Below are 24,996 nucleotides of genomic sequence, written 5' to 3'. Positions count from 1 at the left end.
GTCACTTAACATGTTTTTTAACGGTAGACATCTAAAAGTGTAACGAAAAAACTTTAAGCACATATTTTTAACGAAAAATTCTTTAGGCACCAAAAGTCAATCTTAAATATAGTTTATGCACTTATTTTTATATTAAGACTTTTTATAGGGTCAACAACGGTGTGAAAATAATTATTTTAGATATTACTTTCAATATTTTAAGTAATAGTTCTAAATTTCTAAAAAACATATTGAAATTCTCAATTTATTTTTAAAATTATAAAATATTTTTTAAAAAATATAACTTTATTAATTTGTTATTTCATAAAATTATTATATAAATAATATTTTTATTTAACTCTAATTAAATTTGTAAAATTTAAAATTTAAAATTTTGAGATCCAATAATTTTAGTTATCAGAAAGCGAAGTAATTTTTTTGTTATGTAGTGTGATTCAATTATTTAACTTTATCTAAAACGAACTAATTCAATTGATCTATTTCTAAACCTTAACCCCCTTCCTTTTCTCTCATCCTAGTTTTCTTTCAATATTTTTGTGTCGCAATCTTCTTTCTTTTTGGTCTTTGTTTAGTCGGCAGGGGAATCAATCTTAATGTTGGTTGTTGACCGTCGGAGAATATCATCTCTCTTATTTTTTATATTATATATTTATTTTTTCTTGAGTCTTTTTAATTTTGAATAAGCATCTCTGACCTTGTGACATGATTTCTCTCTACTCTTGTGGCATGATTCTCATATTTTTCTGTACGTTTTTTCGCATACCTTTGCGTTCGTTTTGGTTCTAGCACAAAAATCATCAAAACATTTGTTTTCTGATTGATTAGTCGGTGGTCACGTATAGTCATATCCCATCTTTTTGGTAAAGGTTGTTTGCCGATGTAATCAGAATTGTGTAGCAAAGTAGCCTGCTAGATTATTTGGTTCTCTCTCCACTCCTTTATCACTTCATCAAGCGTCTCATTTGATAGAGACAAGGAGTTTGTACGATGATTATTGAATTTTAATATTAGTCGTCATTTTCAATGGAATGTTTAAATTCCCCCCCGATATTCTTAGGTTTATTATTTACTTTTGTTTGATTATTTTAGTGACTATTGCCTCCAAATTTATCTATTTATTCTGTTGAATTGTAATTTTGATTCATTCCATTATTAATAGGATTTCGTTGCCATTGTTAAAAAAATAATTAAAAAACTTAAATAATTTAACTTTTTAAAATTTTACAATTCAAAACGGGTATAAAAAAAATAAGGATTTAATTAATTTTTTTTAAAATAAATGTTCTCGAAAACTTTAGGCTTTATTTTGTCCGGAAAAAGAAAAAGAAATAACTACTTTCACTTGTCCAAGAAATGTAACCGTCATTGATTTTGGTTACCATCCATTTTCTCCTTAAAAAGGGGGCGAATTATACCCATTGAATAAAAAATCCAAAACACAGAAAAGAAAATGGCGATTCGAAGCTGACGTCTAGTCTTTGTTTGGATGTTTGTTGGCGTATTATCAGTTGATGGAAAATTCAATGATTCGCCTTCGCTCAGTCGTAGAAGTTTTCCTGTTGGATTCGTCTTCGGAACAGCGTCGTCATCTTACCAGGTAAATCAAATCGATTTGATTCCTACCGAATAAGTTTAAGTTGGGAGGTCTAATGAAAATTTTCTGGGAAATTTTGTTCAGTATGAAGGTGCAGCTAAATAATGAGGTAGACGTCCAAGTATATGCGATACTTTCATTCACAAGCATTCAGGTCCATCGCCTTTAACTTCTCTTTTAATTTCTCATGTTCTCCATTAAATTTTGCTTTGGAAATGTTAGGTATGACTCATAAATATACCGAGAAAGTCTCGTAATAGGGGTTACGATTATGTGAGTTGGGGGTGCGGGGGCTGCGGTCCTGCGGTATGGTATATGGTTATTTTTGTAAATATGTTCAAGGGTTTATTTATTATAAAAGGATATGTAACCTAAACCTATGAGATATTGAATGAAAAACTAGCGCCGCTTAAGGCACCGATGACGTAAGCACATTACTGAACCTCGTTAAAATTCTTGTGTTATTTCTGTTTTCTTTACCCGATTATTCAACAATTGGTATCAGATATCAGGATCCAAATTCGAAGTTGCGAAATTCTATGGTCAGGGTAACTTCGGATTATGGCAAACAAGGTTGAAGGATCTGTTAGCGCAGCAAGGGATCCTGAAGGCTTTACGACCTACAAAGTCGGCGTCGATGAGGAGGAAGATTAGGAGAATTACAACAGCAAGCGACAGAAACCATATGATTATGTTTGACGGACGAGGTCATGTATCACGTCATGCATCTATCGTCTCTAGATGAAATTTGAAGAAGTTGGAAAGTCAGTTTATGTCCAAATCGTTAACGACTAAACTGTATCTAAAGCAGTGCCTGTATGGGCTGAAGATGCATAACGATCATGATTTGGCGCAACACGTGAATGTCTACAATCAAATCGTTTCTGATTTGGCTCGACTTGATGTGAAAATTTAGGATAAAGACAAAGTGATTATTCTGTTGTGTTCGTTGCCTCCCTCTTACGAACACATGGTAACTACTCTTACATATGGGAAAGAGACTATTAAAGTTGAGGGGATCACTGCAGCCTTGTTGGCTCACAACCAGCGAAAGCAGAATGCATGTGACAACTCTCAAGCTGATAGCTTATATGTCAAGGGTAATCGAGACCGTGGACGGAAGCCAGAGAAGGCAAGGTTGGGAAGCAAAATTTCAGATCCAAATCTAGGGATAAGAAGACAATTCACTGTTACAAGTGCAAAGAGGTGGGACATATGAAGCGAGACTGTCCGAAGTTGAAAAAGCAGACTGATGAGAAGCATGATGACTCATCCAAGTCTGTGAATGTGGTCGAGGATGACAATTCTGATTGCAGTGAGGGTGATATGCTCTCTATTTCAACGACTCAACTAACAGATGTCTGGATTCTTGATTCTGAATGTTCTTATCACATCACGCCAAATAAGGAATAGTTTTCGACATACAGGTCGGTTAATTCTGGTTCTGTTTATTTGGATGATGATTGATGTTGCAATATTGTTGGTATTGGTGATGTCAGAATTAAGATGTATGATGGTTTTGTTCGGACGTTGTGTGGTGTTCGGTATATCCCAGATTTAAAGAAGAATTTGATTTCTTTGAGCACTTTGCACAAGAATGATTTTATCCCTAAGGCTGATGAGGATAGGGAAACTATTTGGATTGTTAAAGGAGCTTTGACTGTGATGAAAGGAAAAATGACTGCAGGAAATATTTACATATTGTTAGGGAGTACCACTGTAGGTGGAGTTCATTCTGTTGAGTCCTATGATGATACTACCAAACTGTGGCATATGCGTCTTGCTCATCTTAGTGAACGTGATATGGATGAATTATATAAAAAAATATGTTGCATGGTGTTAAAAGTTGTAAGCTCGATTTTTGCAAGTATTGTGTTCTTGGTAAACAGACTAAAGTTCGTTTCAAGACTGGGAAGCACAAAACTGAAGTGATTCTTGATTATGTGCATTCTGATGTATGGGGGCCTTTCACATCGTCTTTGGGTGGATCAATGTATTATGTTACTTTTATTGACGATTTTTCACGGAAAGTTTGGGTGTATTTTTTGAAACAGACGTCTGACGTTTTTGAGAAGTTCAAGCTGTGAAAAGTTGAGGTAGAAAACCAAACATGACGAAAAATCAAGTGTTTGCGGTCTGACAATGGTATGGAGTACACAGTTTCTAAACTTCTGTAAGGAGCATGGGATTAAGAGGCATTTTACAGTGCGCAAGACACCACAACAGAATGGTGTTGCGGAACGGATGAACAGGTCATTGAATGAAAGAGCCAGATATTTGCGGTTGAATGCGGGGCTTCCCAAAAACTTCTGGGCTGAGGCTGTTAACATGGCGTGTTATCTTATCAATAGATCGCCAAGGGCATCATTGGCTGGGAAAGTTGCAGAAGAGGTATGGACTGGTCATGGTGTTACTATTGATCACTTACGAATTTTTGGTTGTCCTGTTTTATGTGCATGTACCTGCTGATGAGAGATCCAAACTTGATGCAAAATCAAATAAGTGCATTTTTCTGGGTTACAAGAAAGGTGTCAAAGGATTCAAGTTCTGGGATCCAGTTGCGAAGAAAATTATGATCAGTAGAGATGTTACTTTTTATGAATAACCCATGTTGTAGTAGAAGAAATACACGACAGTGGTAGATTTCGAGCATTTTCTAGTTGAGAAAATAGAAACTTCTTAACCGACTTCTGGTGGTTCCGCTACGGATGATTTGCATGATTATAGAATCGCCAGAGACAGGGTGAGACGGATGAATATAAAGCCTCTAAACAGATTAGGTTTTGAAGACTTGGTCTCTTTTGCACTTACTGTTAGCAGTGATGATCCAATTACTTTTCATGATGCTGTTACTAGTCAGGAAAACGACAAGTGGATGGCTACCATGGTTAATGAGATGGAGTCTTTGAATCACAATCATATATGAGAGTTAGTTCGCCTTCCCGAGGGTAAGAAGACTATTGGTTGCAAATGGGTGTATAAGAAGAAACCAGCAGTAACAGAAAAAGAGGGGGAAAAGTTCAAGGCTCGTTTGGTAGCAAAGGGTTTTTCACAGCAGAAAGGAGTTGATTATGATGAAATTTTTTCTCCTGTGATCAGACACACTTCAATCCGAGCAATACTTGCATTGGTGGCTAGTTGGGATTTGCGTTTAGAGCAGATGGATGTTAAAACTGCTTTTTTGCATGGTGATTTAGAGGAGCATATCTACATGCAATAACCTGAAGGTTTCACTCAACCTGGAAACGAGCATTTAGTTTGCAGATTGAAAAAATCTTTGTACGGGTTAAAACAATCTCCAAGACAATGGTACAAGCGGTTTGACTCATATATGATCAAGATTGACTACAAGCGATGTGAGTATGATTGTTGTGTCAATGTTAAGAGCCTTGATGATGGTTCTTTTATTTTTCTGTTACTGTATGGTAATGATATGTTAATTGCTGCAAAGAACATGGATGATGTTATCGGTTTGAAAATTTTATTGAGTCAGGAATTTGATATGAAAGATTTAGGTGCTGCAAAGAAAATTCTTGGAATGGAAATTTACAGGGACAAAGACTCAAGGAAACTGTGGCTATCTCAACGGGGTTATGTTGAGAAAATGCTAGAAAGATTTGCGATGAGCAGCGCAAAACCAGTGAACACTCCATTAGTGAATCACTTTAAGCTCTCATCAGAACAGTGCCCTAAGACAGATAAGGAAGCTGAATATATGTCAAAGGTTCCGTATTGTAATACTGTTGGTTTCTTGCAATGGTATGTACTCGTCCTGATTTAGCTCATGTTGTTAGTCAAGTTTGTAAGTACATGTCTAAACCTGGTAAGCAACATTGGAAAGCAGTTAAGTGGATCTTTCGGTACTTAAAGGGTATGGTAGGACATGGAATTGTTTTTGGTAGTCAGCGGGATAATCCCTTGGTTGTAGGATATGTGGATTCAGACTATGCGAGTGACTTGGATAATAGAAGATCTACGACAGTGTATGTCTTTACTCTTGATGGAGGGCCTATTTTTTGGAAGTCTACTGTTCAATCTGTTGTGGCATTATCTACAACTGAAGCTAAATACATGGCAGCGACTGAAGCTGCAAAAAAAGCTTTATGGCTTACTGATTTAGTGAAGGAGTTGGGTGTTCAACAAGGTGGAGTTCAGTTACTTTGTGACAATCAAAGTACTATTCACTTGGCTAAGAATCAGGTATATCGTGATAGAACTAAGCATATTGATGTAAGGTTTCACAAGATCAGAGAGTTGGTTGTATCAGGAGAGATTTTGTTACATAAGGTACATACTGATGAGAATGTCGCTGATATGTTCACCAAGCCAGTTACGACAGACAAGTTCATGCATTGTTTGGACTTGTTGAGTGTTTCGAGTTGTTAAAGAAGTAAGGTAATCCAACCCACACTGAATATTTCCTAAGGGGCATGATATTCTCCAATGTGGAGATTTGTTAGGTATGACTCATAAATATACCGAGAAAATCTCGTAGTGGGGGTTACGATTATGTGGGTTAGGGGTGCGGGGGTTGCGGTCCCGCGATATGGTACAAGGTTATTTTTGTAAACATGTATCAGGGTTTATTTATTATAAAAGGAGATGTAACCTAAACCTATGAGATATTGAATGAAAAACTAGCGCCGCTTAAGGCACCGATCACATTGCTAAACCTAGTTAAAATTCTAGTGTTCTTTCTATTTTCTTTACCCGATTATATTCAACAAAAAATTATCCCAAAGTACTCGGCATTCAAACCAGAGAAACATTTCGTAACACTTATTTCCGTTCATTCACAAAAACTCGGAAACCAAACTCTTTTTTTATGTTTACAGTTTAAGAGTGACTCGTAAAAATATAAGTGAAAATTAACGAGCAAAGATTTAAATTTCTCTACCAACAAAAGGCTTTGACACGGTTGATTAAAAAGTCCTATCTTATGATTTTGAATATCTAAACTCTATTTCTTAATATTTTTAATTAAAAAAATCTGAACTCGTATAAAAATTAAATAATCTCAATAATTAAAGAGATAATTGTTATTTTAAAAAAATTCAAGTCTGAAACAATTAACATTCAAATATCTCTGATGATATGTTCAAATCTAAAATTTTAAAGAATAATATTTATCTCTTTAATTATTGAAGTTGTTTAATTCGATGGATTGTTTTTTCTACCTTCCAACTTCAAAAGTTTAAACTTGTCTACGAGACTACGAGTCTTTTGTTTATTAATGGCCTCCTGGTTTGACCGCTATCAAGTGCGTATATGATTTTGTTCGGTTTGAGTGCTTTTTAATAGTTTATTAATTTTTAATTTAGTTAATTTTGATTGTCATTGTCAGTTTTTTTATTAGCTTTTATATTTTATTTTAATAAAATAAAACGTTCGAAAAATACAATTTAATTCAGTTTTTAATTAATCAATTTTTTTGTTCAATTATATCGCAGTGTTGAATTAAACTCTTTAGATAATAAATAAATAAATAATCGAGACAATAGATCTATTAACAGTTACATAAAAGAAATTTGTTTTTTTTCGTTGAGTACAGGTAAATGAGGTCAGCCCAGCTGCCCGTTATATTAGCTAATAATAACCCTCTGCTTCCTTTGGGGGATTTTGTAGAAATACAAAATCCTCATGTCGATTCCACATCTATTTAGCAACGAGATCAACAACGCCATTGGCATCTCTTGATATATATTTCAGATCAACCACCCAATTCATCCTTAATAGCTTCTCAATGTGCTGTAGAATCGTTAACTTTATTTGTTCAACCGATCTATTCTTGATAAGGTTAACAACCTCCTTATTGTCTGATTCCAGCGTCACATTTCTTTCCCTAATCATCCAAGCTACTTTTAAACCCTCATGAATACCCCCACAATTCTGCTTCCAGAACAGTGCAAATTCCTATTTTTTTGCCAAATCCCCAACGCCTGACTCCATTGTGGTCCCTTGCAACCACTCCACACGTTGCTTTTCCTGTGTTATGTTGTTTGGTTCCATCGGTGTTAATCTTATAACAATTGATTCCAGGTTTCTTCCATTTGGTCCGGATATTATTCCTAGTGTGAGAGATACCAGAGAGTGTTGTTTCAGAGTCCAGAATCTTCTGAGTTATACGAAGAGCTTGTTGGATAATTGATTCTCTTTCAACCATTTCTGGGTCAAAGATAGTCTGGTTTCTTCTCTTCCAAATATACCAGATTGTTGGGCTGAAGAAGGTAAGCCAGTTTTCAACTCTTGAAGATGGGGACTAGGTTAGTTCAAGGTTCTCGAGGATCCAATTATCGATATTGTTGCTTAGGAATTGCTCCATTTTTCCCGATTCTAGCAGATCCGCCCAAATCAATAAGGTTGTAGGGCAAAATCTCAACGCATGGTTTATGTCTTCAGTCTCGTATCCGCACATATGACAGCTTTCGTCAACCGTCATGTGTCTGCTTGCTTTTTCTGAATTGGTCAATATTTTTCTTCCAATAAGCCATAAAAATGATTTAACCTTGGGAAGGTTTTTGTGCTTGGCAATGGTGCACCATAACTTCTCTTCCACTGTACTGTTATTATTTACAATCAAATTGTATGCAGATTTGACTGAGAATACCCTTTTCTCCGAGGGGATCCAGCCCGGGGAGTCCGAAAGGTTCTCCTCCACTGGAGGTGGTGTGGCTTCAGCATGCTAATAACCTGTGCCGAGAGTAACGTTGTTAACTTATTCCAATACCAAGTTACACTCTGATTAACCATATCCTTGACTTTAGACTTGTCATTTTCCACTTCCATTGGCTGATTACAAAGCCTGGATAGAGCTCCCGTATTGTCTAACTATATGTCGTGCCAGAATTCCACATGGTTCCCATTGACAATATTCCAGCATATATTCTTCTTAAACTTGGGCCATAAAGAGCAAATGTGGTTCCATAATTGAGATCCTCCCCTTTTTTCCAACTCTTCAGGTAGTATCTCTTTCATTTTGTATTTGCTTCGCATCACCTGCACCCACAGAAATCGGTTCTATTAGTAAGTTTGTAGGCTAGTTTAAAGAGGAAAGCCTCATTTTGGAACCTTAAGTGTTTTAAGCCTTGTCCCTTAAGTGTTTTATGCCTTGTCTCCCTCCTTTGATAGAATTATAGAGCACATCCTAGCACACAAGGTGAACTCCCATAAAAAAAAAAAATTGTTTAGTGCAATGATAATTGGCCCACTATCTTCTATCGTATATAAATATATTTTTTTCTTTTCTTTTTGGCCTTATTATTGCATGTCTATATTTTATCCTATCTTAGACTTGGTCAAGGAACATATGATTATACATGTATATAAGAAGTGGTTTTAAATAGGTAAATTAAGTGTTTAGTACCTAACTATCATTTTTATTTATTTTAGTACTTAAACTTTTAATTTTTTTAAAATCATACCTAAAGTTTAGTTTTTTGTTTCATTTTAGTATCATGTTCAAAATTTAACGTTGAGTCCTGAAAAAAATAAAAACTTTAGGCAATAAAACAAATCGGAACAAATCAAATGCTTATTAATGGTTGTCAAGGATCCAACTCAGCAGATAACTGTCTAACTATGTTTTCTTTCACGCCTATTAACGGTTGTTAAAATTGATTAACCATTTTGTAACAAACGATAATGTTAGTGGCCGATTTATAACTTTTTAAACATCAGTAGGAAAAACAAACATTTACCCTAACATTAGTGACCATTGGCATAGTTTACCTTATTTAAATGATAATCCCAATTAAATGTAACGTATAATTGAGCTCACATGTTCTATCAGACTATCACCACCCACTTTTTTCTTATTTCAAACATATTTTAATGACTTTTGGCTGTTAGCTTTAGGTATTCTTCTATACACTTAGCTAGTTAGCTTGGACTTGTTGAACATCAAATAAACAAATAAATACTCACTTGTCCAAGATATAACGGTCATATATTTAAGGTAAATTACATTTCAGGTCTCTCAATTATTAGTTTGGTTATATATAGTTCATAACTTTTTTAAAATTTATAATTTAATCAGTCAATTAAAATAGTGTTACAAGTCACTATATTGTTAAAATTGAGTCAAAATATTTAAGTTGTCAGTATGATAACAGTTTTAGTCGCTCAATTATTAGTTTATTTTAAAATAAAAAGGAAAAGTGAAACCTTTAAAAAATATGAACTTACTAAAAAATGCGTAATAATATGAAACGTTGATTTTTCTAATAGAAAATCATGTGGCAGTAACAACTAAAACCTGGATGTTTCTCATAAAAGATTTTAAATAGATTTCAATAAGTATTTAATCTTAGTGTAGACACTAATCAAAATCAAATATTAAAACAATCAACGATAATACCTTTACATTTATAGATTTATGTATTTTATTAATCGATGATTTCAAATGGAGTACTCTAGAGTTAACAAGGATACCCAAGTAGAGATGATGATGAACGGTTAAGAATAAACAATTTGTGAGAAGGACACATTAAATTTATAGAATTTTTAGACATGAAATGTTATATTTATTAAATTAGGACCAAAATGATATAATGTATAAGTTTTTAGGATTGAAATTGTTATTATAGCATGCCACTTAACTATTCCATTTCAATTTTAAGGACGGAGTGATCTATTTGTAATAATATTTTAATTGAGTGATTAAATTAAATGTTTTATAAAAATCATAACCTATTTATAAGCTATCTTATAATTGAGTTAGCTGAAATATAGTTTACCCACTTGATTATTTTCTGTCCCTTTCTGTTTAAAAAGGCCCGCTAATTAGGCCCCTAAAACCAAAGCAGAGAAAGAAAAAAGGGAAATGGCGATTCAAACCCGGTGTCTTCTTCTTGTTTGGATATTGGTTGGGTTATTATCAGTCGATAGCAGAGTCAGTGGTTCCTCACCTTCGCTCCATCGTAAAAGCTTTCCCGCTGTGTTCGTCTTTGGAACAGCATCATCAGCTTACCAGGTAAGGCAAGTTAGATCGATTTGATCTTTGAATGAATTTAAATTTGATTTTGGGGATCTGTTATGGTGAACAAATCAGTACGAAGGTGCAGCTAAAGAAGGAGGCAGAGGTCCAAGTGTATGGGATACTTTCACTCACAAGCATCCAGGTCCATCGTCTTTTAACTTTTTTTTTGTTTTTGAAATATGATTAAACGATTTGAGAGAAGCACTAATTTTTGTGTGACGATGGAGATTTTGCAGAAAAGGTAGCAGATGGAAGCAATGGAGACGTGGCAATTGATTCCTATCATCGCTATAAGGTATTCTCTATTTTCATTTTTACTTTCTTTACTCTGTCACTGTGGCCGTCATTACTGTTAGAGCTTAGAGGTGAATATTTGATGGAACCTAATCAAAAAATACGTTTAAAATATAAGAGAAATGGAAGAAATGAGAAAATCATATAAAATGGAGACTAAATTATAAAAAAAATTGTTTTTAGAAATAAGAATTCAAATATAAAATACAAGAGTGTGCAATTTTAATTTGATAAAAAAAACTTAAAATAAAGGTGAAACTAAAAAAAGCAAGAAAACTAAGACCAAAATATAAAATAATCAAATTACTTAGTTAATGATTAAACAATATAGTTTAGATTTTAATTTTTTAGTTATTCAACTTTATAAATTTAAATTCGTCTCAAATTTAAAAAATAATTTAAAATTTAAAATAATTCTAATGACTTAAACAACTCAAAATATAAAAAAAATTATCTTTTCTTAATTAAATCTAATTTTATTCACCCGCACCAATAGATTTTCGCAGTAAAAGAATTGTTTTTATTTCTTGAGAATCCAGGTTCGAACACCATGAATATCAAAGGTATAAACGTTCAATGCTAAAAAGGTTTAGAGTGTTCTTTAAACACATATTACCTTGTTTACCCCATATTAATCCAAAAAAAGTAATTTTTATTCACCCCTAACTATCACCGGTCATATTATTATTATTATCAGATAATACCATATTTAGATAATGTAATTTGATATAATTTATTAACGTAGTACCTATATTTTAAAAATGTCTAACATATTACTTGTACTTTAAAAATGATTAAGTGATACTTGTACTTCTAAAATATCTAATGTAATATTTTATGTACTTTAATAACATAGTTAGTATAAGAATTTTTTGAGTAAAGTCTCTCGTAAAAGATGTTATTCTTCCTAAAAAAAACTCATAGTTGAATAGCTGTGCCTACTGAATGTTTATGTATCGTCAATCACTAAAAGTATTTTAACTAAATATTACTTTACAATTTTCTTAAATTATTTTTAATAAATACCTAATATTAGATTATCAATATGAATATTTTTTCTTAAGTAAAGATATTACATTATGACAAATATCATAATTTTAATTCACATAAGATGAGATAACAGGAATATTATTGACCCATTAATAGATAAGTACTATTTTAACACATGTGGGTTTTTATTAACCTATTTGTCATTTATTAACCTAGGAAGAATAATACACACGTGTTTCACATGGCACTTGCTTTACAGGAAGATGTTGGGATTATGAGAGAAATGGGATTAGATGCATATAGATTCTCGATCTCATGGTCAAGAATTTTGCCAGGTAAGTTATATATATTAATTTATTTAACGAATTACTTTAATACTTATGTCAAATTTAATAATTTAATCGTTATATACCTTGAATTTTAAAAACATCGTATTTTATATATTTAATTTTAGATATACTTAATAGCTGAAATTTCTAACTCAATTGGATAATTATTAAATATTTTTATTTTCTCAAATTTTTTACATATATATAAATTAACTGAATAAACTATAAATATTAAATTTTATCACATTTATATTATGGATGAAATGAAATATTTTAAAATAGGTTCAGAGGTAAAATATATTTATATAAATGATATTAGATGTGAGATTCATCCTTAAATAAGTGATTTTTAATTACTTTATTTAATAACTAAATAAAAATATCATTTTAATAATTTCACAACTTAGTTTAATAATAGATTATATAAAAATAAAAGAAAAGTGTGTAAATTAAATAAGTTGTACGTTCAATTATCATGATAAATTTGATGTTTGCCTTTGCACCATCACTCTACTTTCGGCGGGGATATTCATCCCCCTTAAATTACTATGAACATTCAACGTTTGTGCGTTCACGTAGGGCCGAGTAAAACTCATCCCATTTGAAAATATTGAGAGAAAATAAAAGAATTTCAACTTAATCCAAAGTATAAATTAAACAACGATAGTCATAAGTATCACTATGAGAATAATTGTCAAGTATAGATGTTAAAACGTCCTAAACTTCAGTATTTTAAGATAAATTGTCAAGTTTGGGTCTTTCTAAAATATATGTTTTATTCTCAAGTCTTTAATTGACATATAATCTTAAATATAAATTCTGAACAAATCTTAATCTTTCTATACTCTAATATATTTATATCAAAATTAGAATAAATTTAGACAAGACTTACACATTTTGAGACATAAATCAAATTAAATTTAAAGAGATCGTCTATGATTTATGTAATATAAGACTCAAATCCGACATCTCAAAAAGATTACCTAACTTCCACTTTTTCATTAAACCAAGACAAAGGTCTCATTGATAAATCTTCGAAGTGTTATATGATGTTGTATTGTTGTGTATTTGTGGTTGCAGATGGAAAGGTAAGTGGGGGTGTGAACAAGGAAGGAGTTGCCTTTTATAACAATCTCATCAATGAGCTCTTAGCTAATGGTTTGAATTCATCTTAACTTTGTAGTTTGAATTAACATGATTTTAAACTTATTGTTGAAAATACTTTTAGGGTTCTTGCTAATTGGAATTATTGTGAAAAATACTTAGGTATACAGCCTTTTGTGACTCTCTTCCATTGGGATCTTCCTCAAGCCTTAGAGGATGAATATGGCGGTTTCTTAAGTCCCCGTATTGTGTAAGTAATTAGAACTTCACTCTTGTGAACCATAAGTTGTAATATATTTGTAGCACATTACACAGCAACTTTTATCGTGAAATTTGAAGAACTTTATCAAACGAAACTTTCATTTCAATTTCTGTTTATGTAATGTCAGGGATGACTTTCGAGATTATGCTGCTGTTTGCTTCAAGGAATTTGGCAACAGAGTAAAGTATTGGATCACATTGAATGAGCCATGGAGCTATACTACTAGTGGATATGCATCTGGGGTCGCACCACCAGGTCGTTGTTCCGATTGGCAAAACCGAAACTGCACCGGTGGCGATTCTGGGATCGAGCCATACTTGGTGGCTCACCATCTACTTCTTGCTCATGCGGTTTCTGTAAAACTCTATCGCCAAAAATATCAGGTGATGAAACATAAATGCCTCATTACCTAAGCTAGTTTCTCCATCCTTAGTTTAGTCGAGGCATAAAAATCATCATTCTTATAAAAAATGAAACGTTAAAACATTAAGGGTGAATTTTGATATTCTTCAAAACCTTCTAAAAAAGTGAATGTGAATCTTAACAGGCAACTCAAAAGGGTAAGATTGGGGTCTCATTAAATGCAGCCTGGTATGTTCCAGTTTCAAATGCAACACACCAGCAAAATGCTGCTTCAAGAGCCATGGACTTCATATTCGGATGGTTAGTTTTGTACTTATTAATTATAGTAATTCCAGTTCATCTTCATTTCAATATTTTATGGTGTTCTATTTTTGCAGGTTTATGGACCCAATGACCATCGGAAACTATCCACACACCATGCAATCTCTAGTCGGAAACCGTTTGCCTAAATTCAACAAAACACAAGCTGAGATCCTTAGAGGGTCATTTGATTTTCTTGGATTGAACTACTACACTACAAATTATGCAGCTGATACTCCTAAGCTTAATGTTGGGAAGCCAAGCTTCTTGACAGATGCTCGTACTACTATTTCATGTGAGTCATCGGTTCAAAATGCCAACCAAACTTAAGATTGACTTCCAAATCTATGATTAGCTCATTTACTAATGAAAGCATAATTTGTCACTATTGCAGCTGAGCATAATGGCATTCCTATTGGTCCTAAGGTGAGCAACCAATTATCTAGAATGTTTATAATCTCTTATCTAGAACGTTCATAATGGGATTCGATCGTAAACTTATCGAGTATTACCTCATAGTAGCTAAATGACTTAAAAGAGGAATACCATGTTTCTAAACCTTTTTCGATTTTCTTGAATTGAAATGGTGTAGACAGGTACAAGTTGGATCCGTATGTACCCAAGAGGAATTCGAAACATTTTACTTTACACTAAGAAAAAGTACAACAATCCCTTGATTTATATCACTGAAAATGGTATGTGCATACTCATATATATATATATATATATGTTCTTAAATGTGCTAAAATATACATTTTTGTTACAAATTTTAATTTGATTATGAAAATAAACATGTAGGGGTTGGTGATACCTATAAGAATACCTCATTGCCGTTAAAAGAAGCTCTTGTTGATAAAGGGAGGATCGAATACCTTCGTCGACATCTTTTGTCACTTCAAAGTGCAATTAAGTAAGGTTTTTTTTTTTTTTTACTAATTTGTTTCTTTGGTACAAAATATAATGTAATCAATTCTTATGATTTTTTTTTGTCTTGATGCTTAGGGATGGTGCGAATGTGAAAGGGTATTTTGCATGGTCGCTATTGGATAACTTTGAATGGGGAGATGGTTATACCGTAAGATTCGGCTTGAACTTTGTAGACTACAAAGATGGGTTGAAAAGATACCCAAAACTCTCGGCCAATTGGTTCAAAAATTTTCTCAAGAAACAAACATGATGATGTTTTCCCTTGCGGTTCTTAGATTTGTTACTAGGTGTGTTTTTCTTTGCCAATTGTTCTGTAACAGTTGCTATAAATTGTGTGTTATTTTTTTTGTGTATTTCCTGATTAGTGGTGGTGTACTTTATTTTCTGAGTTGTTGTTATGTATAAAGTGTTATGTGTTTATAAATCCATCACTAGTAATGTTTAAATTTGGATTAAATTTTTTATCTTATATATAATCTTTTAATTAATCAATTTGAATTCAAATATAATAAAATTTTGTTTTTGAATATTGAAAAATATATATGATATATATCAGTTTTTGTTATAAAATAAATAAAACGAAGCAATAATAGGAACAAGAAGAACAAGAGATATAAGAGTAAAATGGGAGAATTGTATTATTTCCTAAAATCGAGTTATGTACAATGTTTTCTCTGTACTCCATATTTATAAGCATAAAGAGTAGATATCATATATAACTCTAACTCTAATTGATAATAAAGTCCTAATAGTAAAGTATATAAAACTCTTATCCTATAGATAGAGATAAAAGATAGAGATAACCCTCCATATAAATAAATATTCATAACACTCCCCCTTGGATGTCTATGAAGATAATGTGTCTCGTTAAAACCTTACTAAGATAAAAACCCTATGGGAAAAAAATCTTAATGAAAGAAAAAAGTGTACACATATCTTTAATACGTATAATATGTTACCTCGTTAAAAAACTTACCAGGAAAATCAATGGGACAAAACTTGGTTAAGGAAAAAAGAACACAACACATATTTACTCCCCCTCATAATAATATCACATAAGATCTTTGAGTATTACAACTCAATCTTGAATACAATATTAAAATGTTGATTCGTCAAATATTTACATGATTTTTCTTCTTTCGAAGACCATGAGTGAGGAAACAAAAAAAAATGTTTACTTTGATGTGTCATCTTTTCAACTGATCTAATTTAAGAACACGATCTACAGGTCGAGAAAAACTTGATTTCAAGAATTTTTTATTTCAAATATTCTTTAAACAATCAAGATACTTTGAAACTCTTTAGGAATTATATTTTAAATTCCTTGAGGAGTTTCAATTCAAAGTATACAATTTCATAATTTGATATGTCTTTATAAAACATATGAGTAAGTAGGCTCTTATCGATTTAGATGTATTATATACACTAATAATGATCCATTCTATCTAAATATTTAAGGAAATGTATTTGTACAAATTTCCAAAAAATAAAAATCAAATGCTTCAGGCATTTCAATCCTTCAAGGTAAATATCATTATATATGTATCCACAAATCATTAAACGCGTCATAGAGTTTTACCATAACTGTCAGAGTAATAAAGTAATTATATCCACCACGAAGTAAAAATCTTCATGATTAAAGTTGTATTGTATATGTTACAACTATTCATTTATACTTTACTTGTATTACACCTTTAGATGTTTGGACTACTTGTCCCTGTTTTAGAAGTTGATTTAACTTCACTTTGAATAATTCCCATTTTGGCCAATTATTTTCCACATCTATACTCCAGGATAGATTTCAATTCAAGATCCTATTATTTATTTACTTCTATATAAATATTGTTTGTAAAATTATTGTCGACAACTTTTTTTTTTCTTCTATTCATTTCTCGTAATGACATAACTTATCGAGATCTCATTATTATTTCATTTTTCAGGTAGCTGAAACTCTTCTAAGTTGTATTATTAGTTATGTCTTGGGTCTCTTTAAGAGTATCTCCTCTCCTATATGGCCATCTTGTGATACTTTTTATTTACGAGAATTTTTTAACTTTCGGAACTAATTCAACTATCATGATTCGGGCATAGTTTATATTCTTTTGCTCTAACATGTTATCCTTTTAGGATTTCAATTCAAATTTAAAATATTTTCAGCTTGTATATGAGACTTGATTACTCTCATTAGGTCAGTAAATATTTTTTGTAGTTAACTTGTAATGAATTATCTTATGAACTTCTAGTTCAGATCACTATGTATGAGGATCTAAATAAAATGATAATTCATTTATATTTTCATTCAGATGATTCTTCTCTCCCCCTGATGAAAGAATAATTGAATCTCAAAATATTCAATAAAATGAGACTCATACTCAACATGTATTACGATGCCACACAAAACCACCAAATTGGTCAACCGAAAATTTATTTTCAAAATAGTTTATAACCATTGAAAACATCCATCATACCATATGCAGAATATAAATAAAGTTTACAAAATGTATACAAATACGTACAAATACAATCCACGAGTTTGAAAATCAAAATAGAATTATGACTAGAATACACAAGGTCCATATAGAATACATGCCCTCTACATATACTCGAGACATACTCTGATAATCGGCCATTTTAGAATGGACAGATGCGATAGGTTCCCTCAACGATCCTCTACTAACCTATGTACGAAAACGCATTCCATACGTTGAGCTCACAAGCTCAGTGTCACGAAAATAACTATGCAATACTATGCATTCATTACATGAACATGCTGAAATGCTAAGTCATATAAATGCAAAAGTACATAACAAACATGAGATAGGCCAAGTAGCTTGGTTGGAGGAATTTATATGCATCTCAGACAACATACTAACCTATCTAAAACGTGATACCTTCAAGGTAAGAATCAAAATTTACGTGCATAAGAACTTATGGCCCTTAGTCTACCTAGGATCCTCGAGAGGTCAGGGTGAGGTCTAGAATTTACATACATCGAAAGCTCACATCTCGTTCCTAGTCGAGCATAGTGTACGAATCTAGAATTTACGTGTATCAAAATTCGTACCATTATGACCTAGAATTTATGTGCATCGAATATGTACCAAACGAACAATATCCAAATATTCACAAACAAATAACGATCGTCGTAATGCTAGAGTGACTCGGGTGTACTAGTCGTTTCTCGAGCATCATACAAAGGCAAATCTTATATTGTCCTATCATGCTTTGTTTTGGGTGTACTAGTCATTTCTCGAGCATTTGCCCCAATATTTTAGCAAATTTGTTTTCATCCCTCGAAATGTAAAAAGATCTTAATTAATCTTTTAAAATTTTAAAATTTTTATTAAGTCTTTTTTTTATTAAATATCAAAAGTTTTGAAAATTTTCATTAATCCTTATAATATTTTTAAGATTGACCATCAATTTTTTTTTTAAAAATAATTAAATGCTTTAATTTTTGTTTTAAAAAATCAATTAAATCTTCAAAGTTTTTATAAATTGTAATTTAACCCAAAATTAGTTTTCCAGCATCCGTTCTTCACTGCTTGTAAAAGAAACTGAAAAGGCCGAAAGAGTACGTGAAAGGAAAGTTTAAAGGGTAAGAAAAGGCATTTTGTGACATTAATGTAAAAAGGGTAAAAAGGGTTGGACGACAATATGCTGTTGGTACCAAACTAACGGGAATAAATAAGGGTTACGATATCAGCCAATCTTAGCCACTATTTTTTCGATTCCATATAGGGATTGCAATGGGTTGGATTAAGATTGAATTTTTGGTCAATCATACTATACTCGAAAATATATATCTTCTACCCGAATTTGATTCGATCCGAAAATTTTATATCTTTCACTTGACCTGACCAAAAATTATATATCCTTCACTCGATTTCGATTCGACTTGATTTTTTGAAGTATAAATCCGACTTGACCCGATATAAAATAAATATTTAATTAAAAATAATATTTTTAAGGAAATTATATTATTATCCTCAGGCCATGTCGAGTTGGGTCAAATTTTTTTCATCCTCCACCCGCACTCAGCCCGACTTAACCTCGCCTCTTAAAAAATCTAACCCGATTAGACTCGAACCTCAAAATTTTTTAAAAAATCCAACCCATCAAATCAAACCAGATCAAAACCCGTCGAAATCGGATTAAATTACAATCCCTAATTTCATCACCACTCTTTATGTGAATGCAAAATGGTAACAATTAGGATAAATTATATGTATAGTCACTAAATTATAAGGATAATTATATTTTGATCATTGAACTAAAAGTTTTATGGATCAAATCATTTAACTATTTAAATAGTAAAACTTTAACGTTATAATTAAGTAAGTTTATATAATTATATATTTAATCATTATTATTTACATTTTATTAACTTAATCTTAATATCAATTTAATTCAATAAATAAATTATTCAATCAAATAACAATATTATTTAATTAAAAAAATAGAAAAATAAATGGAAAAGAGGGGCAAGAGGGATACAAGGTAGTTTTTATCACAAGATAACGGCACAAATGTCCTTTTGGTCACTTCTATTTTTCGTAACGTGTCAATTCATCATTTGATTGAATGATTCAATAATCTATTTTTTAAAAATTAATTACTCTTAAAATATATTATGCTTTTTCATAAACAAATTTAATTAACGTCATCGTATTAAATAATAACTCAAAACTTTATTCGAACTATATATCTAACTTTTTGGTCAAACGATTCAATGCAACAACAAGGCCATGCAAACCCTCTAATTAGTTTTCACGTCAATATAAATAAGGTTGAGCAAATGCCACGTATTATTGCTTCCCGCTTTGTACAAAATTCAATACATCATTGATGATTCCTTCCACGCAAAAACCCAATTTCATTTATGACACAGATTGGACTTGTTCCTCATTTATTTCCGATGAAAAATGAAAACCATGCAATAAAATAGGCTCAAAAAGCAAATGGTAATTATACCTAAAAGATCATCATTACAACATAAATATCACTTGTTACTACGCTGCTGAATCGGTTTCTACAATAATTTTACCTTGTTTTTTTTACCTATCATCACCTACTATTGTTGCTGCTGGTGCCTGGAACCACACGAACACCTTGCACGATTCTCCGAGAGTGTCTGAAAAAAACAAGATGAATGAATCGAAATGGCAAAAATAAAAAGGATTTTCAACAATAAAACAAGTACAATTTCTGGGTAGATGCCACTATAAGCATACCTCCACCTGTTTTCGGAGGTCTTTGATATAATCAACAGCCAAATCTAACATGTCGGATGTGTTTGTTTGCTTCAAGCATGGAAAGAAAACGTCAGTTTTTTTCCCCCTAAATAATTTCATATCCAAATCGAGATTTTTTACCTTATCCATGTTTGGAACAAGGTCTTGAAGCTTCCTCATGCGTTCGCTTATTTTGGTCCTTCTTACCTGAATGAAAACAAGCTTAAATATTGATCAAAGATTGTCTATTTTCGATTTTAATAATCGGTATTCGATTCATTGATAACGAGAACAGAAGATGAAAAAGTTACCCTCTCAGCGATGCTTCTAGGGTGAGTGGCACACCCTCTCTTGGCCCGGATCTTGCACGGAACCGAATCCTGATACTGCAATAGCTTCTCGATGGCAGACATGTCCGGCGAACTCTTCGGTAAACTCAAATGATGAGCCAAAAGTTGGGGTGGATGGTTTTCGGCCACCATCGTGTTCTGTTAGAGTATACGTTGTTAGCTCACATATAACTAATGAATGCTGCATTGTGTATTAAATGTGTTTGCTACCTGAGTTTCTGCTCCGTCGAAGTCTAAGCCGGAACTATCGCCTTCGTTGAGTCTTTTTACACCGGAAATGTTATCGGAAATCATCATCGAGTCGTCCCAAGAAGAACCCGGAAACCCCGACGAATAAATGTTATCGGAGCTAGGTTTCGGACTCGTTAGCCTAGATGGAGGCTGCCTGCTTGCCGAGTGAAATGCAGCTGCTTTGTTACCGCTATTGATACTTCCATAATCTCCCATTCCTCTCATCACACCATAGACTACAATTTTAAAAGATTTTGAGCGCCAAAAATTACCACTGAAAGCTAATAATCATAATCATTTATATTCTAAAATGAAGATCCGTATGAACTGCCATGAAAAAAAAAACTTACTATTTTCAATGTTTATATTTGATAATAACCCTGCAGGGGAGCTGCTATGTCGAATAAGAATCGAATTATTGCCATTTCCCATCTTCATCTCTTTTGGCCACGCCATCTCCGTCGAGCTCTGAACCCGGTAATCCATGGTTGAATTTGGTTGCTGATTTGACAAATGCTGTTGAGGTTGGCTTTGAGAAAAATTCTGTGGAACAAAGTAGTTCATTTGTGTCATTATCTGCGTTTGCGGCTCTATTTTTACTGTCGTTCCTCTAAGGGGTGAGTTTGGCGTTATCGAGCCCAGATTCTGGTCAGAAATGTTCTCCGAATTATCCCCGCCACCGCCACCGGCATCGTCGCTGTTCGATAGTAACCGGGCGATAATTCGTTCTGTTTCGGGACTCGACGGCCGGTTTAGAATCTCTTGACAGAAATCTCTGTCCAAGATGTTGGAAAAATACGAACTGGGTGCAGATTGATACCTTGTCAAGCCAGTGTTCATCTGTTTTTGATGCTGTTGAGGTTGAAGTTCTGACTCCATTCCCCTTCTCCAACACTAAAAATCAGATCAGTATCGAATAATCGAAGTGCCTAGGAGGACCCACTATGAAACCAAACTCTCCGTTTGTTTCCCAAGAAAGCAGCTTCAGTAAAACAATATTTTCTCGGAAAGCTTCATCAAATTTAACAAAGCGATGACCCAGAAAACACGAGCCGCTTTCACGTGGATCTATCTCAAGAGCTTCAAAGTGAGAATCCCAATAATTAGGTGGCCTGAAACTCAAGTTCAATCACTGCCTGCAACCAAACATCTCCAAAAACAGAGGAACCTGGAAAAGGAGCTCCCCAGAGTTCTTCGCCACAAAACAGCACTTACAATCAAATCAGAAAGAAACCCAATTTTGTATTCTGGAAAACTGAAGCACTAAGCTGAAGAAGATAACACTAATTAGAGAAAAATAATAATAAAAGTGAGCCACACAATGAAAAGAACACAAATTTCAAGAGAACAAGGAAAAAAAATCCTTCAAACACCACGTGTTTCCACCGTTAAATAAATTTATCCTCAATCTTATTAAAAATAAATATAATAATATAGAAAGAGTAAAGATCAATCCACATAAACTAAATAAGAAGATGAAACGATTGTTCTTATCTATGATTTAGGCAAAAAAAAATACAAATAAAAAGAGAATTTGTTCAGAAATTGAATAAGCAAATAATGATTCAAAGGAAGATAAAGAATTAAAGAAAATAAAATTAAAAACCAATATGATGAAATTAGCTTCACACTTTCGCGTGCCTCAAATTTTAATTAATCATTGAATAAGATTTTTCCTCCAATTAAATACCGATTTGATACAATGTTCAATATTTGTATCTCATTTTCCTCTTTAGTAATTGACTTTCCTAAATCTATTTTAGGATCCCCTAAATCTTTGTAGCTCATTTCCCTCTTTCGCAATTCTTGTTCGGATTAACTTCGAATATCGTTGTAAATTCAAAACAATTTAAAAGCGTTTGGAAAAACTCGACTCGAATTATGCTTTCTCTATGAAAGTCGAACTCGATCCCAATTTTCCTTAGCATACCATTCGCTAAGTGTGTTCAAGAGAATTCGAATAAATTGATTCTATAATCTCAACGCTAAAACATAACGTCATCCAAGCCAAAATCTATATTTGAAGTGAAAGCGTTTTGATTTTAAGAAAGACTATCTGTCAATTTAGTTTCTAGAAAATTGAGAACTTAACTCGATAGGATATGAGGTGTTTTTCGATTCTCACGATTCAGAATCGAGTTATCGTTTTAGCCTTTGATTATGAAAAACTTAGCTAAGTATAATAGAAATCGTATTTAACATTTTTTAAAAAGAAAACTTTTAAAGAAGAATAAAAGAAAAAGTAAAACTTTATAAAATTAAAGAGAGAATTCAAGAGTAAATGATCTCAATGTTAATACCAATGGGTATTTTTAATCCTCCAAAATCCTAAAAGATACATTTAAAATTAAAAAGATAATTCCTAAAATAAAAATAAAATAAATCCTAATTTGAATTTAAAAATTCAGTCGAGTCTTTGGTCTTCATACAACTACTGGTTGAACCTTCTAGAAGCTGTTGACTGGATGCCACAACAACGAAATCATGCCCACTAATCCAATCATAATTCCAGAAAATAAAAAATTGCATAATTTTATTAGTTTTAGCATCGTTTCTGAAATCTACTACTTTGCATTAAAAATGAATGAAAAGATCTAAATTAACAACTTAAAATAGTTAATCAAGAGTAATTAATCACAAAATAATGTGTAATTTTAGCACTAATCTCCTCCCTGCCTCTATGTCTCTCCACTTTCTCTTTATTTACTCGGATTTTGTATGATTGATTAATATAGTGTTGTTGACCATTATAGCTTTTGTTATTGTAAATGATTTACAAAATTCGAAGACGGTGGAATTGCTGGGTTGCCATTTTTTTCACTATTTCGAGCTCATTTAATGGGGATAAACCCAGTCCAGAGGAACATATATGTGTACTATTTTAGAAGGAAGTCATGAATTTTGTGACTAGAATGAGATGCCCCCACCAATAAAATGGCTTTTTGTCATCGTTGGACCACATTTTCAATTTTTATTTTATTTTGTATAATCACATATATCTAATATATTAACCGTTTAATTCAGATCGTGTACTGCAGAGACCAAACACGAGACAATCCTTCTAACCCTGTTTATTCAATTCATAAGCATCAAAATTATTAATTATTATTTTTATATCAAATTTAAATTAGGTTTAACCCTCAAATTTTTAATAAAAATAATTTAACACTTAAATAGATTCACTTTTTTTTAAAATCTGCTGATGAACTAGCCTTGTATTCAAAAAAATTATTATAATGATATCAATTGAATTAAAATTTGGTTAATAAAATTTATTTGGATAATGACTAGAGCATAACATATGTTGGAATTGGAATTTCATTCAATTTGAACAAAAACCACAATTCTTATTATCAGGAAGAATTAGGAATGTGAGACGGTTTATATGAAACAAATTATTAATTTATAAAATATTATGTTAATTATAATACTTTAAACAAAAAATTAATAAGTTACAAACATAGTACTTTCTCTAAATTAAGTTCTGATAATTTTTGTAAAGTATTTCATGAATTGATGCAGAATATGAACTAACGTTTTTCTCTAAGCTAAGTTGTTACGTCAAATATGAAATGGAGATACTTATTTGAAAAATGTTTTGAACTTCGGATACCGATTTGTAGAATTGTCCATTAAAATAAATTCCTCAGCAGTAGATGATTACTTGGGAGACAATTAAACGATTAGATCCAGACAAGATACGAAATACCTGAGTATGTCAGGAAGATATTGAGATATATTGAAGAACTAAATGAAATTAAAATAACACGGAATTCAAAGCGAACCTCACGGTGAGCTGTCCCCTTAATACCATTTTTTTAAAAAAGCAGTATTTATAAAATAGGAAATAAAAATAATATTTTGCACAATCTTTAAACTTTTTTAAAATTAAATAAAATCAAAATATTTGACTTTGATCTTCCACGGGGACCACAGGAGCCACGCGGCCATTTATATATGGAGGACTAGGGATTAATTTATTTAAGGCAAAATGGTACTTGAGGTCCTCGTATTTTTCAAAAAAATTAATGTGGCCCTCCA

At 32.2% G+C, this 24,996-nt stretch overlaps 2 protein-coding genes across 3 annotated transcripts; one reads left to right on the top strand and one right to left on the bottom strand.

Annotated features, from left to right (window-relative positions):
• Nucleotides 1-1,451: 1,451 nt before the first annotated feature.
• LOC120168113 (beta-glucosidase 12-like) lies at nucleotides 1,452-15,427 on the top strand. 2 transcript variants are annotated; one of them, XM_039176940.1, is made up of 13 exons: nucleotides 1,452-1,597; nucleotides 10,644-10,713; nucleotides 10,808-10,866; nucleotides 12,115-12,190; nucleotides 13,265-13,342; nucleotides 13,451-13,538; nucleotides 13,678-13,933; nucleotides 14,098-14,213; nucleotides 14,291-14,508; nucleotides 14,608-14,639; nucleotides 14,806-14,908; nucleotides 15,012-15,123; nucleotides 15,216-15,427. In XM_039176940.1, the coding sequence occupies exons 1-13, from the start codon at nucleotides 1,487-1,489 to the stop codon at nucleotides 15,388-15,390; spliced, it is 1,494 nt and encodes a 497-aa protein (XP_039032871.1). In that variant the 5' UTR covers nucleotides 1,452-1,486; the 3' UTR covers nucleotides 15,391-15,427. The 2 variants fall into 2 exon arrangements, with proteins under 2 accessions (XP_039032871.1, XP_039032872.1); XM_039176941.1 differs by lacking the exon at nucleotides 1,452-1,597 and adding an exon at nucleotides 10,413-10,565.
• Nucleotides 15,428-20,154: 4,727 nt separating this feature from the next.
• LOC120168114 (transcription factor bHLH122-like) lies at nucleotides 20,155-21,869 on the bottom strand. The gene is made up of 6 exons (XM_039176942.1): nucleotides 21,306-21,869; nucleotides 20,935-21,191; nucleotides 20,686-20,862; nucleotides 20,516-20,581; nucleotides 20,375-20,443; nucleotides 20,155-20,274 (listed from the first exon to the last, which is right to left on the bottom strand). The coding sequence occupies exons 1-6, from the start codon at nucleotides 21,832-21,834 to the stop codon at nucleotides 20,215-20,217; spliced, it is 1,158 nt and encodes a 385-aa protein (XP_039032873.1). The 5' UTR covers nucleotides 21,835-21,869; the 3' UTR covers nucleotides 20,155-20,214.
• Between the last annotated feature and the right edge of the window lie 3,127 nt (nucleotides 21,870-24,996).

The sequence above is a fragment of the Hibiscus syriacus genome, unplaced genomic scaffold, assembly GCF_006381635.1.
Source record: "Hibiscus syriacus cultivar Baekdansim isolate YM2019G1 unplaced genomic scaffold, ASM638163v2 tig00111708_pilon, whole genome shotgun sequence".
Taxonomy (NCBI): Eukaryota; Viridiplantae; Streptophyta; class Magnoliopsida; order Malvales; family Malvaceae; genus Hibiscus; species Hibiscus syriacus.
This window is presented reverse-complemented; position numbering and strand designations above follow the sequence as displayed.